General features: G+C 37.6%; 1 protein-coding gene across 13 annotated transcripts in view; it reads left to right on the top strand.

Moving 5' to 3' along the window:
- Window positions 1–17,532, top strand: part of PHLDB2 (pleckstrin homology like domain family B member 2) — a 229,704-nt gene extending 212,172 nt beyond the window's left edge. For all 13 annotated transcript variants that reach the window (XM_059921178.1, XM_059921180.1, XM_059921173.1 and 10 more), the window contains 6 exons: window positions 2,721–2,928; window positions 10,147–10,237; window positions 11,271–11,417; window positions 13,250–13,469; window positions 16,352–16,437; window positions 17,039–17,532. In XM_059921178.1, coding sequence (XP_059777161.1) covers window positions 2,721–2,928; window positions 10,147–10,237; window positions 11,271–11,417; window positions 13,250–13,469; window positions 16,352–16,437; window positions 17,039–17,179 — 893 coding nt within the window. In that variant the 3' untranslated portion in view covers window positions 17,180–17,532. The remainder of the gene's footprint in view (window positions 1–2,720; window positions 2,929–10,146; window positions 10,238–11,270; window positions 11,418–13,249; window positions 13,470–16,351; window positions 16,438–17,038) is intronic.
- Window positions 17,533–17,877: the final 345 nt, after the last annotated feature.

Below are 17,877 nucleotides of genomic sequence, written 5' to 3'. Positions count from 1 at the left end.
CTCCTACCAGGAACGCTCCTTCCATCTCCTGCGCTCCTATGGTGTCCTTCTGTTGAAAGTATCTGTACCTTTAAATGGCCAGGCCAGAGCCTGGATCCTAAAGCCAGCTCTTAGGAATCACGCTGGTGCAATTCTGGGGTCACGAGGGAGAGGGCCATGCCCTCGATTGTAATTGCAGGGGTAACTTGGTTTTTTCGGAATTGTTCAGGAGGGAGGAGGCTAAGCCAGGTGACAGCTGAGTTCATCGTGATCAGTAAAATATTGGCCGGTTGCGGGGATAGAAGGGACTGCATAAGGTGGACCTTCCCACTCACACTGGATCCACAGGAAACTCAAATCTTGCCTTGGAAGCTACTTGATAGCAGCAGCCTTTTTCATTTAAGTTGCCATGAAAATGCAAGGTGCTTATCCTACCATCAGAGTGATGCAAGGTTTTCTCAGACATAGAGCAAAGAAATAAAATAAAAATAAAACACATAGTGAGGTGATCTAGGGAATTTACATTCACAATCCTTAGCACAGCACACATTGTAACACGGCTCTCCCTTATGGCCGCATCCGAAAACTTGGAGCCATTTTAGTTTACTGTCTACCTCACCTGAAGGTGGTAAGTTCATTTTCTTATTCTGTGGTACTTTTGGGGAAAAAAAAAAAAAAAATCCTGGGAGATCTGAGGAGTAGGGCATACAGTTGCTTTAAGAAGAAATATGTTCCCCCTCTTCTCTGCTTTTCCAAGAAAGTGTTAATTGCATTGTAGGAACTGGCTTTTCCTCATAGTGAAAAACTGAAGGGAAGGGAGGTTGTGGCACCTGTCATCACCAAGGAGATAAGTCGTATATGTTTGAAATGACAGGGCTGTCTTTTTGGGATGTGTTGTTCATACTAAAACAAGGAAATGTCTTCCATGTCGTTGGTGCCAGTGTGAAGGTTTCTTTGCCAACGAACCTTTTTTGAAAGTATAAGGAAAGATATGTGTGTGACCTTTTCAAATAATTTCTGGTGTTTTTTTTTTTTATTGTCCCCCTTTTTTTTTCATAATGAATAATTGGAAACGATTTAAAAGGAGCAGTTAGTAATTCCAAAAGTTCAAGTATCAAAGGTAAATATTTGAGTAATGAATTATTTTGCCATTCTTAAGACAAAAAAAAAATAAAGGCACAAGCTCCACGCTTATGAATGCACTGGCTTTGTGTAATGCTTTATGCATTAATCATTACAATTAATAATATTCTCTCTAAAGTCTCATGGTGTGCTTTTATGTTTTGCATCTTTCCTTAGCAAAGTGATATGTAGTTTTTACATACGTGTATATTTATAATTTATAATTACATCTTATATCAAGGAAACTTATTTTCCCAGAAATGCCTTAACCTGAACTAACATATTTTCACTTAGATATCTAAAACTGCTCTAAATACTAATGGCATGCAAACTCCTCATGGAACTCAAATCATTTTACAGATTTAGTTTTGGTCTATAATGCTTTGTTAAAGCTTCATGGATGTGGCTTCCGTTTTTAAATGAAAATAGTTAATCAACAGCTGAGGAAGCTGTTTGGAATTATTTGCCTTCTTTTGCCCTCTGGCCTGCTTTTTGCCATTTCATTACTAATTAAAAGCCTCATAGAAAAGTAGGTAAAGTACAAGAAAACAGGGAAAATCCAGATGGTCCAGCTGTAAACTCTTCATAAGTCTGGTAAGTAAATTTGATCAGGGAGAAAGTGATTGCGAACTATGGTACTGGTTAAAGAAACATCTTTTTAATGAATTAAGGGATTTGTTTATCACTATGATCCCTGATTCCTGAATACATGCTAAATAGAGAATTGAAAGGAAGAATAATTCGATTTGTGATGCCCAGAATCAGCTACCAGAAGAAAGCCATAGAATAACACAAAGTCAAGCCAGTGGCCTCATGTGCCAGCTGACCAGGTACCAGGGTAAGGAAAACCCCTCTTACTAGTGGCACTTTTGCTCCTGTTGATGTGATCCCTATGTTTTCATACGGTTGATATCACCAGCTAGCTGAAGGCTGACTGTTAAGGCAGAAAAAGAAGAGAGCTATATATACACTAATTAGGAGGAGTACAGCCATTGGAAGGATTGTTGATTCTGAGTGTTTTAAATAAGTAATTGGCAGACAAGGGAATTTGAAAAAAAAGAATGAGAAAAATGTCAGTTTGAACATTAACCAGATTAAAAGTGTTAGTGATATGAGTGAGACACAGGTTTCTCAAATCCTACACCTAGATGATCCACCTGCTATTTTATGACCAGATCCAGTACCCTTTAAATTGCAATACCACTGAAGAAGTGACTGCCCGAAAACCCCGTTGTTGCTTGTCACTGGAGTCATCTTGCTTCACTTAAACCCAGCTATTATCAGAGGATTCAGGGCCTTTAAATGTGTTTCTGTTTTGGTTTTGTGTGTGTGTTTGTGTGTGTGCTGATGTATTATTCTCAGTTGTGCTGAGATGTAGAAATGGCATAGGAAAGTGTCAAGTGATCTGCTGACAGAAAAGATCATTCACAAGACCACTTCTTTGAAACTCTTCCTTGCACTGAGCATTATGCCATTTCTTTGATCTTCTTGGCTTCAAAACAAATTAGACCAAGGCCCCAGTTTCATAGGCAGATGTTTTGGGTTCCTGGTTTAAGTCTTAGAAGATCTAAGACTGAAAGAAATGAGGCATACTAACGTATTTATGGCTCTCTCCTTAGGATATAATCACCAACAGATGAGTGAAGGACAAAGGCAGAAGTCTTCTGAATTTTACAGCCGCACAGCATCTGAATCAAATGTCTACTTGAACAGTTTCCACTACCCAGATCACAGCTACAAGGACCAGGCCTTTGATACTCTGAGCCTAGACAGCTCTGACAGCATGGAGACAAGCATCTCTGCCTGCTCACCTGACAATATCTCTAGGTAAGCTGTATTCCTGGGGAAGGTTTCTGGTTTGGAAAAGCACGTGCCGGTTTCAAAAAGTAAAGCCATCAATTTGGGGCCATGTATATGTACCAGCCCAAATTTCTGAAACATAAAGAGTCTACAGTAGAGAAAAGGGTTGGGTGTCACGGTGGTCTTTGAAAGTAGTTTCTTTGTATCCTGTGTGACTGAGCCAGTAACACACCATCTAATCCATTTTCTCCTTTATTCTTTACATTTGACTTCACGCGTATACTGCGCTTCAAAATGGATTTGCCTCTGTTGGTTAACTCCAGTTTCATTAGGACTGCTTTTGATTCAATAAAGAAGTAATTTCCAAGAACAGAGTAAGAATTTGAAGGATATCTTACCCTTCTGTTTTGTTGAAAGGAAGGCTTTAGCTGTTCTGCATATTAAAATTTTGGAAGGATTTAACCATTCACATTTGTGTTCATACTTTGAGGCAAGCAAAGGTGGTCTTAGGGGATTATGGCCAAAGGTGCATCTAAAATATGGATCTGGTCAGAGTGCTCCTTCAAAAGCTTGTGATGGGGACTTCCCTGGTGGCACGCCGGTTAAGAATCCGCCTGCCAATGCAGGGGACACGGGTTCGAGCCCTGGTCCGGGAAGATGCCACATGCTGCGGAGCAGCTAAGCCTGTGCGCCACAATTACTGAAGCCTATGCTCACCTAGAGCCCATGCTCTGCAACAAGAGAAGCCACCGCAATGAGAAGCCCGCGCACCACAACGAAGAGTAGCCCCTGCTCGCCACAACTGGAGAAAGCCCGCGCATAGCAATGAAGACCCAACGCAGCCAAATATTAATTAATTAATTAATTAAAAAAAAAAAAAAAGCTTCTGATGATGCCCTACTACCTTTTGAATAAAGTCAGACCCCAGAGCCTGGCATTCTAGATCCAGCCCAACTCCCCATTCATTCTCTCCTCCTGATACACCTCCCAGAGCTTCTTATTCATTGAGAGGGCGATGAATTCTCAGATCTCTGTGCCTTTGACCATATTGGTTCTAGCCCTGGGATCATGTAATCTGTTCTTTCTTTTATTTATATGCTCATTCATTCCACAAATCCTTATAGAATATTCTACAGTTAACAGTGAGCTGGAGTCGGCTCAAACTGGCTGGCAAGAGCCAAAGGTGCCCATCTCCTAACTCTGTGATCAGTGATGTCATGTTGGTAGCTTGAAATTGGCCATGGTGGGAGTATTTACTCCACATAAATAGACATTTGCTGCATATCGGGGGTTTTGTTTTTCTCCAGAGAGCTAGTTTACCAGCACACCACTATCTAGAGTCAATTCATCCTCTCATTTGTTTATTCCCTCAACCTGTACTTACTGAGCATTGAGAGTGTCTGGCATTGCAAAATGTCTTTACCTTCCCCCAACCCCTCCCATTTTAGCCTGGAGAAAGTCTCCTCATCCTTTAAGCTCAAACTTAAGTTGGAAACTCATGAGAATTTCTCCTTTCAGGGCATTTTTCTTTCATGTTTCCATGGAACTTGATACTTTTTCCTACTATATCACTGATCACATTGCAGTATACAGTTTTTTTCTTCAATAATTAATTGGTACATTCCTCAATGTCAAGGAGGATGTCTAATTATCTTTTGGTTTCCACATTCAGCAGAGATCTGGGCACATAGTAGGCATTCAGTAAGTGTCGGCTGAATAAATACCTCGGGATATTTGATTTTTTTCTTTGTTTGATCTATTTCAATTGGCTGAGAACCATTATGAGTTCAACCCCCAAAACATCCAATATTTAATCAATGTTCATTGAGCAATTGTGTGTCTCAGGTGAAAATGTCTAGTTGAATAATGGCCATCAAAAAAACTTTCCTCTATTTCAATGAAGTCACAGGCTGGGACAGGACCTTTTGGGGCTCGACCTGACAACTGATTGTGCTTCTGGAAGCAGATCACAGAACTCTCTCGGTCCTGATTTGCTTATCTGCTAAATGGAGGATTGTTTCTTGAATGCAAGAGGATGATGGATTTTAAAATATTTTGGTGGAAAATTACCATCGTGTATATAGAATTTCTTTCTTTACAAAGGTTTGAATCATTTGCTCCTCACCCCCGCCCCCCAAAAAAGGAGTGACAGAGACGGAGGGAAAGTAATATCGGCAAGGTATTCTTAGCTTTGGGTCAGTGTCTCATAAATGAAAAGAATATGAGAGACCTACATCTAACCAGATATTATAACCAGGAAATTTGGGGAGTGGAAGAAAAGAAGAGAAGGATAGATGCTACAGTTTGTGGTGAATAGAATATAGTGTATTTTAATTCTGACATCATAATGTTTGAAATATTGATATTACTGGATATATCCTGTCAGAGAAGGAAAGGAGTCCCTTGGGAAAAACACTAAAGCAACCATGAGAATTATAGGTATTTCTCCTTGTTACAAGGGAAAATTTAATTTAATTTAAATTTAAGTAGGGAATTATGTAATAATAAAGAATAAAGATAATTTTTCGCTGCCATTATTTTTTAATGTCAGAAGGGTTAGTATTTCACTTCATTCACTATTAGAAGATACAGTATCTCACTTTTTGAAAAATGAAAGACACTTGAGTGTGTGGCACAATTGGGCATCAAACCATCCATCTCTTGCTATGAAGGAGCTCTTGTAACACCCGCTGCTCCCAGGAGGATGTCAGAGAGTCATGCAGGGGTGCCGGGAGCTGATGCTCTCAGGACAGAAAGCCTAGAACTTTGAGTACTTATTCATAAATGCCAGTAAACCGACCAATTAAATGTGTTACTTTTGAATGACAGGACACAAACAAAAGTCAGCAACTCAGCAACTATTGTATAATGATGATGGGAGGAATGAAAGTTGACAGTGTAGCTGTTTCATTTCCCAGTATAGGGATCTCAGAGGGGTTTCTTAGGCACTCTGCACTTTTGCAAGTTGTTATTTTGAAAACATCAGACTACTTTCCCATATAATTGTGAACATTTTAAAGCAATATTCCTGTGGTGAACTCCTGATAGCTTGACCATTTTTTTTCTATTTTTGAGCCATCTTTAATAAATAAATACACTCTATATTATAGTTTTCCTATCTTGGTGGCTTTTTCTGCTCCATTTTCTTCTCCCTGCCTCTTCATCCCCACCAAAAACTAAAAGCAAATATGCATCCCTCCAAATGATCGCTCCTCAAACCCCATCTCTCATATTTAAAGGTGGTAACAGCAGCAGTGCAGCAGTGAGTACAGGAAATTACCTAAAAGGGAGGCACTTCAGTTAGATTTACCAAGCATTAGAAGTTTAGGTCTAGAGACTTAAGCACAGTGGCCACCAAAATCTTAATTTAATTTTATTTGTTCACCTACTTACTTTTTCTTTAAATGGTTTCCAAAGGTAGAAAATGAGAATTGACTCCACTAAATGTGCCATATTAAGAGGATAGCATTATTGCAGAGTGATCATTCCTGGAAGGTAGCTACATGTGGCCATGATCATTCCATAGTTACTTCACAGAGAATTGACCCAGTGATGCTAGCAGTCATGGATAACTAACCAATCACCATGGTCAGAAATTACTAATAGTATTTATTTAAATATGCTGTCAGATTGTCTGAATGTCAAAAAATTGAAGGCAAGTAGAAGATGCCTGCAAAAGGTCTAGTATAAATAAAAGGGACAGAGAGAGAAAAAACAAACAAACAAACAAGCATTTCTCTTCTGTGCCACCATCTACCTAAAAAAAATTCATGCTGCCCTAAGATAAGCTTGTACCTATTTTTATGAAGGAAAATAATGTGATAAACATCAGGAAAATGGTAATAGGGAACTAATGTTTGGCATGTATAGTATGACAGCACATGCTAAATGGGAACTTTTTGAAGATAGGTAGAAAAAGAAATAAAGAACTAAAAATTTTTCTCTTTTTTTAGATTTTTAAAAAATTATGTATTAAAATATCCTGAAATGATACACATTTTAAAGAGGTAATTCCATGCTGAAGTTCTAGCAACATAAACTTAGTCTTGTGGTTTATTATGTCACAAAAAGCCATTGGTAGAATTATCGAATTACTCAGAGTTGTGGGTACCTTTGCCTTACACTTTTTGTTGAGACATCATTTTCGTGTCCAGCAGAAAGTTCTTTGAGTCAGACAGTGTTTTTGCTATTTCAGCATCATTACTTACACCGTACACAAATATAAAGCTAAGAAAACAGGTCTTGGGTCTTAGAAAACAGCAGCTGAAGGTCAATTCTGCATAAAGTCTGTTTTCTGCTAAAATGATTGAATGAGTTCACAGAGTGTAGTGTTCTGAATACCACCTAAAATTATATGTTCTTATTACTATTGCTAATAAGCCCTGACCTTGTGTTCATGCTTTGAGAAAATGTTAAGGAAGTTGATCTCTCATTATAGCTATTACCCACCAGCACTGTGTGTGTGGAGCGGGGACAAGACTGGGTATGGGGTTGAGGGCATCCAAGGCTGAGCTTGGTTTTAAGAGATACATCAACCAGAATTTCAGATACTTCTAATCCCTTTGTTTCAGGCAAAGGTTTGTATTCTGCTTTCTACCCTAGATAGTCAACACCCAGTGTTTGCATTTTATTCTAGGGAGTTCTTTCAGAAGAGATACTGAAAACCAGAGGATTTCAGAAGAGGGCAGACAGCTGTCAAAGAGACCAGATAGTCTAATCTTTTTGAATAGAGAAAGATTAGACATTTTATATGGAGTAATAATTTGCTTAACCTGAAAAAATGCTTGAGAAGATGAATTGAAAATAAATATTCTGGGACACTGGCTCTTCATTTAGTGGCAATATTGGTATGCTGAAGGCAGTCTTGGAAAAGTTTTATGTCTTTATGGAGAATTTTGTTTTGCGTTTTGCTTATTTATTTGTTTGTTGTATGACAATGTTCTTGTTTGCTATTTTTCCTTCCTTTTTCTGTTTTTGCCTTTGCCTCTAAAGTGAATATTCTAAAAAGCAAATTCAAATTTTGCTGAAAGGTATTGTTCAGCACTGAAAACTAAATGTGCTATTTAGATTCCTTTACCCTTGACTGAAGTTTCATTTTTCTTTATGACTATGAGTTTTTGCCAAAGTTAGTCACATAAAAAAAGTAATCTTCAGTTGATAAAATAGAATATGGCTAAGTAGAGAAAGGAGGCAAAACTAGTCATCTTTATACCATTAATGGCCAAGTGATTCAGTATTATTCAGTATCATACAGTAATTACATGAGATCAGAAATGTGCCTGCCTTCTGAAGAAGGTCAGAATTTGGAGCAATGGGAGGAAGCATTACTCCTCTTGTAATTTAGGTGGGCTGGAGAAACCAATGATGAGTGTCTTGTGCTACAGGTAATGCATTACAAAGTGTATCTTCAGTGACTTCAGGCTCTCCCTTGGCATGACAGGTGCTAGCCAAATGGCATTTCATTTGTTCCATGCCATTGTATTGACAAGTCTAGACTTCACCCTAAATTGCTATTGCAATTGCTTTTGCTTTTCACTGCAGGTACAGTTCTGATCCCCCCCAAAGTATCAGGTGGTGGCAACACAGTATCATAGAGCAGCAAAAATTTTGCTGAATAAAAGTGGTTTACATGTCAAGGAAATATTAAATCAATAGCAAAAGTGTACCTATAGAGAACAAGTAGGTGTCCATGGATAAAAATTAATTATTTTTTAACAAAATAACCAAAGTAGCTTTTAAAGTATATAAAATACAATTTTTTTTTACTGCCTCCATAGTTTTGTCTTTTCCAGAATGTCATATAGTTGGAGTAATAAAGCATTTAGCTTTTCAGATTGGCTTCTTTCACTTAGTAATATGCATGTATAGTTTCTCCATGTCTTTCCATGGCTTGATAGCTCATTTCTTTTTAGTACTGACTAATATTCCATAGTCTGGATGTACTATGGTTTATTTATTCATTTACCTACTAAAGGATATCTTAGTTGCTTCCAAGTTTTGGCATTTATGAATAAAGCTGCTATAAACATGTGTGCACAGTACTGATTTTAAGGTAAACCATATGTCCTACATTACTGTGGTCATGTTTCTCTTCAAAAGAACTCTTAGCCCTCAAACATCGTAGGTTTGAGTTGATCAACAATATGATTTAGCGAGACTATACTAATGATTATCTTATTCATTTTTATATGAATTAATTTTTATATGAATGTGTGTAGCAAACATGAACACCTACTGTGTACCAGGCTTTATGCTATGGAGGATACAGGCACAAAAGCCTCTCTATAGCCAAGAGAGTCTAGAAAAGAAGATACATTTAAGTGACTATGCAAGTAAACATGCATAAGAAATGACATTGGTTCTCCATGGCTGGAACATCAAAATAAATAAGTTTTGACTTAGGCCAAGGTCCTTTTTTTCCAGAATAGTCAAATAAAATGTAAACAAGGGAAAAATAATATATTTTGTTTAATGTTAAACATTTCTAAGTTCTTCTCCTTCTCTGTTAGTTATCCTACCTGGTCTTGCAGCTTTCACTCCCTTTGGTTTTTTCCTTCATGTGTTTATGTGGTATCTTTTTCAAGATGCATTACTTTTGAAGCTCTTGAATCCCTTAATGCAGTTTTCTCGTTCGTACGGTGGATGGGCTTTATTGGCAAAACCGGCCACTACCCTTCTATTGCACCTGTAAGAGAAGTCATTTTTTTAATTGGCCATCTTAAATCACCATTTAAGAAATAAAATGTCCACAAGCAAAAAGGCATAACAAAAAAGTAGCTGGTGATACATGATCCCAAACCAAATAAAGTGACTTCCAAACTTAGGGGTCATTTACGTAGAACTTTGGTGATAGTGTCGTTGGTCTGGCATCCCTGAATAATTAAACTAATGGGAAGACTTCCTGCAAGCCAAAATTTTTAGACTTTGGAGGAAACATTTTGAGAACACACTTTGTAGGAGTTGGTTTTGGTTTATTTATGAGTAAAGCACTTTATTTGGTATTATTTTCCTTGCCTATGTTTTATCTCTCAAAACTGAGGTAAGTTAAGTTTCACCTACAGTTTTCAGAGTTGAATTGACTTGCCTCTTCAGACCAGTGATTCTTGTAAGTAACATCCTTTAAATTGTATTGGATCTTGTCGTGTGTGTGTGTGTGTGTGTGTGTGTGTGTGTGTGTGTGTGTGTGTGTTTGAAGAGACATCAGTAAGAAGCAGTATTCTTGAAAGACTTTTGTGTTTTCTTCAGTGCCAGCACTTCAAATATTGCCCGAATAGAAGAAATGGAGAGACTTTTGAAGCAGGCTCATGCAGAGAAGACAAGGCTTCTTGAATCCAGGGTAGGCCTAATATCTTTGATGTAGTAGTTCAAGATGCCCTGCACTTGACACTGGGAAACTGTTTTCAGGCCTCAATAAGCAGCATGATCTTGGAGTAGTCACTCCACCTTTCTTGGCCTCATTTTCTTTTTTTTTTTTGGCCGTGCCACATGACTTGTGGGATCTTAGTTCCCTGACCAGGAATTGAACCCCAGGTCCTCGGCAGTGAAAGCACAGAGTCCTAACCACTGGACTGCCAGGGAATTCCCACTGGCCCCGTTTTCTTTTCTGAAAAGTGAGGGTGTTAGAGAGATGTTCTCTACGGCTCTTTACTGCACTACCATTTTTCATAATGTAAAATGTGTATTGTGTGGACATAAACTGAAATGAATGCTTTGTATTACATTTTCCCTTCAATGGCGCCTTTGTTTGCCTGCCGGGGAACAGGAGGAATGGCAGGTCTTTATGCATTCTCCCTGCCTTGCCAGTTCGTGGTAAAGACACTATTGTAATATTAAAACTCCCATGTTATTGTGACTGTATTTCAAGCCAGAATCTGAACTTCCTTAGGAATTCCCCTAATGCCTTTGCATCCTGCCTGAAAGGGCACCTCCTTTCCTCTTCTAACTTCCCTGGGCACTTCCTCTGTGACCGTCAGCCAGGAAGCCACAGAGCAACAACAGGAATTGGAAGGACCTACGGCCATCAAAGAAAGGCCGAAAGTCGTGACTGGTGTTGGGTCACAATTAGTGAGCCTTTTTTATATTAAAAATGGAGAGTTTTTAATATATGGGGTCATTAGTATGAAATGACTGAATAGAGTCACAAGCTGTGTTTCACTTAATATTTCATTTTTAATTAAATGTAGTGGTTGCATTTCTGCACAGGATGCTTTTGAAAGTTCTGTGAATGGTGATTACGGGTGTTTTAGTCTTAGATACATACTGGGCTATAAAATCAGGAATTGTCTAGTGAGAATTATTTGTTTTCATATTGGAATCATTCAAGTATAACCAGTATGTCTGAAAATTTTTTTCTGCATAATGATATTTAGGAACGGGAAATGGAAGCCAAGAAACGCGCTCTGGAAGAAGAAAAACGACGCCGAGAACTCCTGGAAAAACGATTGCAGGAAGAAACCAGCCAGAGGCAGAAGTTAATTGAAAAGGAAGTAAAAATAAGGGAGAAACAAAGGGCACAGGTTGGTTGGTCAATTTGGATGGATTGGAGTAGGTTGCCCCCTGGTGGTCGTTTTTCAGAAGACAGTCATGCTATGTCTGAGGATGCCTTTGGTTGTGCTGCCTATTAGCCCTTGACATGTAATGGCTAAGAGAAGTGCATTAATGGGCAAAAAAAATGTGTGTTTATTTCAAAACCCACTGGGAACTACTAACAAAATGACATTTCTCTTTAGTTATACGTGGCACATTTTGATTGGAGAGGCACTTTTTCTTCTACCCATTTTTTTTGGAGTATATTTAAAAGGAGAATGTCTTCTTGAGCAGCTTTGAAAATGCAGCTGGATTCATTACTGAAAACAAATACAACACCCAAACTAAGCTGAGAAAGAGAAGAGATTCTACTAAGACATCTTTTGGAAGCAAACACTCCAGAACAGGATACTTTTACCAGCCCGGTTTTTTGGTGGTGGTGTTCATGTTTTGGGGTTTTTTTTCCTAACCACTGTGTTGTCACACGTTTCCCCTTTGCTGCATCAGTCCACACACACGTGCACAGGATTCCTGAACTCGAGCAAAACTCAGGAAAACCATCCACTTTGTTTGACTTCCTATCTCAGTCAGCAGAGTCTGAGTCTCTGTTCTTGTCACTAGAACTGCTTACATAATGTATGTTTTCTGAGAAACTAAAATAAAAATTTAAGTGCCATGTAATTTAAAGTTCAAATCAGTTTTACCAAAGCTTACTAGACTTAATGGTAAAAGGTACCAATTCCCTTATTCCTCACAGTTGCTGGCAGTCTGAAGTACAACAGTTGGAGACTCGCCTTAAGACTTCATGTCCTTTGAGGGCTCAGTAAATCTGTGGCATCTGTCTAACATCAAAGTACCACAGAATCAAAGGCAAAATAAAGGAAAAATACAAACTAAAACTTGTTCATTTTATTTCATTATGCCAAACCTCTGTCACATTTTGATTTAGTGTAAAGGCCATCCATGCCTGTTTGATATCTGAAGCCAAAACCAAAAGGCACAATTCTATTTTAATCCCAATTATAACTTTTGCTTCCAAGTGTATGATTAGGTTATTTTCCCCCAGGGCAAAGGGGTGGGGTAATTTAACAGGATAAAATAAAAGACTATTTTAGAAATACTACCCGTGCAATATGTGCTTCCTAGATTAGATGAACCTCTACTCCAGCCATAGTAAAATAAAAGACATCTATGTACATCTCTTCAGTGTCTCGTCCTGGACAGTTCATTGGGTACAGCTTTGATTCCACTTCTTACCTTATTTTAGCTTCGCTTTTCAAAACATACATCTCTGCCTTCAATTTCTATCACAGGGTGTATGCAAGCCGACATGTACATACATCCTTGGGGGCTGGACTTACTAAATAATGTTCAGTCAATTATGTCATGTCTGCGGTTATTTAAGGAGAACTATTGTTGAGTTGTGGCAGGGAGAACTCCTGGATACGTTACAGAGGAGGAGTCCTCATCTGTAAGGAGGAGCCCAGATAACTTCATGCCTTATTTCCCTGTGTTTTTAAGTGCTAAGTACCTCTGTTAAAGCTAAGGTAAATGACATGTTTCCATTTTTCTCATCTGGCCATTTCAAGGAATAGAATCTGTTGGCCTGAGTTTATCCACATTTTCCCCCCCATACCATAGCATCCTTCTTAAAATGCCATTCGCTTTTTAGATTCCAAACGACAATGTTTAGCTTAAGCTCTCATAATCACATGGACATTTTAACACTTAGGCTTTTCAGTTCACTTTCACTTCTAAACATCTGTGACCTAAAACAAAACAAATAATTAGCTATAGATGAGATGGGCTTGTGCTTTTCCAGGCTCGACCTCTGACCCGTTATCTGCCTATCCGGAAGGAAGACTTTGATTTGCGCAGCCATGTGGAGACTGCTGGCCACAATATTGATACCTGTTATCATGTGTCAATCACAGAGAAGACCTGCAGAGGATTCCTCATCAAAATGGGTGGAAAAATTAAAACTTGGAAAAAACGTTGGTTTGTTTTTGATCGGAACAAGCGCACCTTCTCTTATTATGCAGGTGGGTGATAAAAAAAATCTGAGTGATATATTCAAATCAGGAATTCTCTGTTAAAGAACAAAGGCAATAAAATTCAGAATAAATAATTAGAGTGATAAGTAATAGAATTAATGGCAATATTAGCTTGATAGATGTATATTATTTTCTATTCAGATTATATGGTCCACCTGATATGAATTTCCTCTAGAAATAATAAAAATTATGTTATTTAAAAAGTGTGTGTTAGTCTATTCTAGTTCTGAAATAAGCTCAAGCCCAAATAAATATTAAATGGAATTTATTTTTTAGACCAAAATATTATCTTTTAAACCATGAAATCAGAAAAAAAATGTTTCTATTTATTTCTCTATGGTCATATGCTCTAAAGTCACACACAATTAGGCAGCTTAACTGACAGTCATTCAACTGTAGTTTATATACTAGAATGACAATTTCAGCACAGAGAGTAAAGCTCATCAGTGAACTAGTGAATAAGTAAGTATTTATTAAGTGACTGGAATATTTTTGGATTCTTTAAATGATGGATTATGAGAACCATACCCTACTGAATCTTCTATAAATACAGGAGTATTTGTGTAACCAGTTTACTTATTAAGAAGCCCCTTATTTACACATAGATCACATATGAAATATGTCCATTAGCAGCATAAGAATAGCTCTGCTCTCTTTTCAACTGCTGAGTAAGAGTAGAATCAGACTAGAGGTTATGAAGAGACCCTGCCTTGGGGTGACTGTATCAGCATTTATGAGCATTGTTGGGAATTGTTACAAAGTGTATCAAGGTAATAAAAAATAACAGTCCAGTCATTTAATCTGTAGTGTGAGGTCAGGATATGTTTATGAAGAGGGGTGTGAGCAACCAAGAAGCATGTGGAAGAAAGGAAACACTGGCAATGGAGCCCCAGAATCGGGGTGAGGAAAGGGCAGGGGGTGCATGCCTTTCAGTTAGGGGCTCTTTGGGTGGGGTTCCAGTTGCTACAGGGGCGAGTGGCCTGAAGTAAATGGTCTACTAACCCTCACAGGTTGCCTCTCTTGGGCTTTCTGACCTCGGGTTTTATAAGAATCCAGAGACAGTCTCTTTAGTTAATACAATAGAAAAGATGCCTATGTAATAAGAAATGCCAATTTAGTGTCTGCAAAATGCCTAAACGAAACTTTGCTACGTGCTAGTCTCCAAAGACAACCTCAGCCAGAATTTTCCAAAAGTAAAATTTTAAAATAACTCAGACAAAACAGCTTCACTCTTTTCTGCTCCTTTTCTCTGGGATTTGTATTTCATCCTTATGCTTGTATTTTTCACATTCTTTCTCATATCTGAAGTGCCCTCCCTACAAACAAAAGTTTTCTTCCCCAGTTTTCTGTCTGCTTTGAAACACTGACAAGGTTTACTTTTATCTCCAGATTTTATTTTACCTCTGTTTCCAAAAAACAAAGTATTATTGTTTTCCCATGAATTCATTATTGCAGGACCTTTTCCACCAAATGTTTGAGAGACACACTGACCTTCTCTTTCACAGAAACTGGTGGAAACCCACCGAACACGGTATTAATTAAAACAGAGTTTCCCTAGGAACTAAGTCTATATAATGAAAGTAAGTCTCTTCCCATCACAAAAGTTCTCCCTTTTCTAACACTGTTAAGCCTGAAATATCCTTTCAGACTTTCTCCATTCCTTTTCATGTATGTTTCAGTCTATATAGGTATTCTTTCTTCTTTAATACAGTTAGGACCAAATTATTCACTCTGTTCATACCTTTCTTCACATAACAGTATTTCAAGATTTTTCTCTTTGAGCACATGCAGATTTACCTCAGTCTTTTCAGTGGCTGTGTAGTAGATTGCAGTGTACGGCTGGTCTAGAATTAAATCAGTTCCTTATTAAAGCTCCAGCAGATCTTTTGCAGCTTGTGCTCCAACGAACCCAAATACACGTGCACACGCATGCGTAGGTCTTATACGATGCAGTTTTAGAAGCAGCATTGCTGAGTAAGAATTCTGGCATTTTTCATTGTGTATGTTTTACCAATTGACTTCCAAAAGAGACTTTCTCATTTGCGTTTCCACCAGCAGGGTATGATAGAGTCTCTTTCTCTGTATCCTCATCCATAATTTTGAGATTCTTTAATGTGCTTGCATGTGCTGTCATCCCTGCAGAGTTTAAATTGCAAAATGTCTCAAGAACATATTGGTGTTATTAGTCACCACAGAGTGATGCTGTTTGGTTGGTGGTTTGGTTGTTTGTTTTTGTTTTGTTTTATGCTCTGTTTGGCTTTTACGGCAAATCTGACGAAATCTTTGGAAGCAGTTTGGAAAACGCTGCACTGAAAGGACATTAAATTATTGACATGAAACTCCATTGAGAACAGGATAAAATATCAAGTATACTAGACAAGAAATTTGATAGGAAAGAAACATAAGTAGGATATTATTTTAAATTAGAAATCAAAAAACACACTTGTTACAAATTTCATTGCAGCTTACAAATTTAATTGCAACAGAGCTGCATATTAATATTTTCATTACAACTACTGTCTTGGAGAATGTGGGGAAATAATTTATCTTGATGTCAATGGTGTTTACACTTTGTGTGCTAACCTGACAGTCAGTATTCTGGGTTACCTTTTGACTGCTAATTTGTAAAGAGCCTTGAGTAAAGTCACTTAGTCTCTTTTGTTTAGGGTTGCTAATTCCAACCTTCTTTTTTTTTTTCTTTTTTCAGGACAGAGTGCGGCTAACGTACTAACCTAGGTTATCTTAATTAATCTTAGATAATTTAAATGCTAGATAAATATTTTAATGATGATAGTTATAATGAAATTATAATTTTTCCTGTCCATCAGTGGTGATAAAGTATTTGTTTTAACACTCATCTACCATTGCAGACAAGCATGAAGCTAAATTAAAAGGAGTAATATACTTTCAAGCCATTGAAGAAGTATATTATGATCACCTCAAGAATGCTAATAAGGTAAACATTGAATTTCAGATTCCTACAATTTGAATGCATAATTAAGTAGGGGAAAAGGTATTTTTTGCATTCTAATTAATTTCGATTTGTTATTAATTTTCGATTTGTTATGATCAGAATGGTGTTGGAAAAGTAAACATAGAAGTAAAGTAGTTAGTGCAGCTGATCTTTTTGTGAAAAAATAAATCATGACAAAATGAGAAAATACTCTGGATATATTGGTTTGGGAGACCCTGCCAAGTAACTCTTTGCTAGGCTTCTAAGAAGGAGCTACTACCTACTTATGAGGAAGATCATAAGGAAACATCTTAGTAGGGCTAAGAATAACATTTATTGAGCTATTTTTAGCGCACCCACTATCAGCTAGATACCCTGCTGGAGCTTTACAAGTAGCTGCTGAAACGATTGGTGAGCTCACTGTGAGAGCTCTTGTGCGGAAAGGCCAGAAATATGGTCAATCTTGAGAAAGGTGTTGAGGGCAAGGGAATAGGTTACATTAGAACAGAAGTAATAGCTACATAGAAGCCTTCACATATCTCTGTGTTATATTTAATGTTATAATTTCAAGATTTTGTTTTATGTTCTTTTCCTATTTTTTTAGAGTCCTAATCCATTACTCACCTTTAGCGTCAAGACGCATGACAGGATCTACTATATGGTGGCCCCATCGCCAGAAGCCATGCGGATCTGGATGGATGTTATAGTTACTGGGGCGGAAGGTTACACTCACTTCTTGTTGTAGTGAACTAACGCCAATAGTCCACTTCAGGGCAGACTGCAATAATTTCTTACAAGAATAAAGCCATATTCAACACCAGGTGGAAAGACCCAACAGACCCATCCCTTTAACTATGGATACTAAGAACTGTTTTCATATAAACAGGAAGTCATTTGTAAAAGGGAAAGAAGGGATTTTAATTCAAAGATTGAGCGTAAATAACTCAAAGCTTGATCATAAATAGCAAAGAATTGAAGCGCCTAGGAGAAAGAAAATACTATTTTGGTAAATAGCATCACTTATAGGAACATTTCTTATAAATTCTTTTTTATCAATTGTTGATTTTGGTGAAATAAACTAAACCGTTTACAAATGTCTATATGTACATGGAAAATTTGAAATTATTTTAGCACCCAAATCATTGGCATTGACTTTACTGGTAATCAACTGGCTTTTTTGAAAAAGGAGTATTTTGCTTAATGTTATTTTATAAATATAAGCAAATAAGGGCTTGGAAGGGAATATATTGTACGAGGAGTTTGGCCCTACTTTTAAAGTACTACACCAAAACCAAAGACTCGATATCACCTCTGTTTAACAGTAGTAGTTTCAAGTGATGAACTGCAGTTAGTGTTATTCTACATTTTAAAATGGTACTTTGATGCCAACAAGTGCCCAGGAAGTTGACTTTGAAGAATCACCACCAGCATAAGCTACTGTAC

The sequence above is a fragment of the Balaenoptera ricei genome, chromosome 4, assembly GCF_028023285.1.
Source record: "Balaenoptera ricei isolate mBalRic1 chromosome 4, mBalRic1.hap2, whole genome shotgun sequence".
NCBI classification, from domain to species: domain Eukaryota; kingdom Metazoa; phylum Chordata; class Mammalia; order Artiodactyla; family Balaenopteridae; genus Balaenoptera; species Balaenoptera ricei.
Note: the sequence above shows the minus strand (reverse complement) of the source record. Positions and strands in the feature narration are given on the sequence as shown.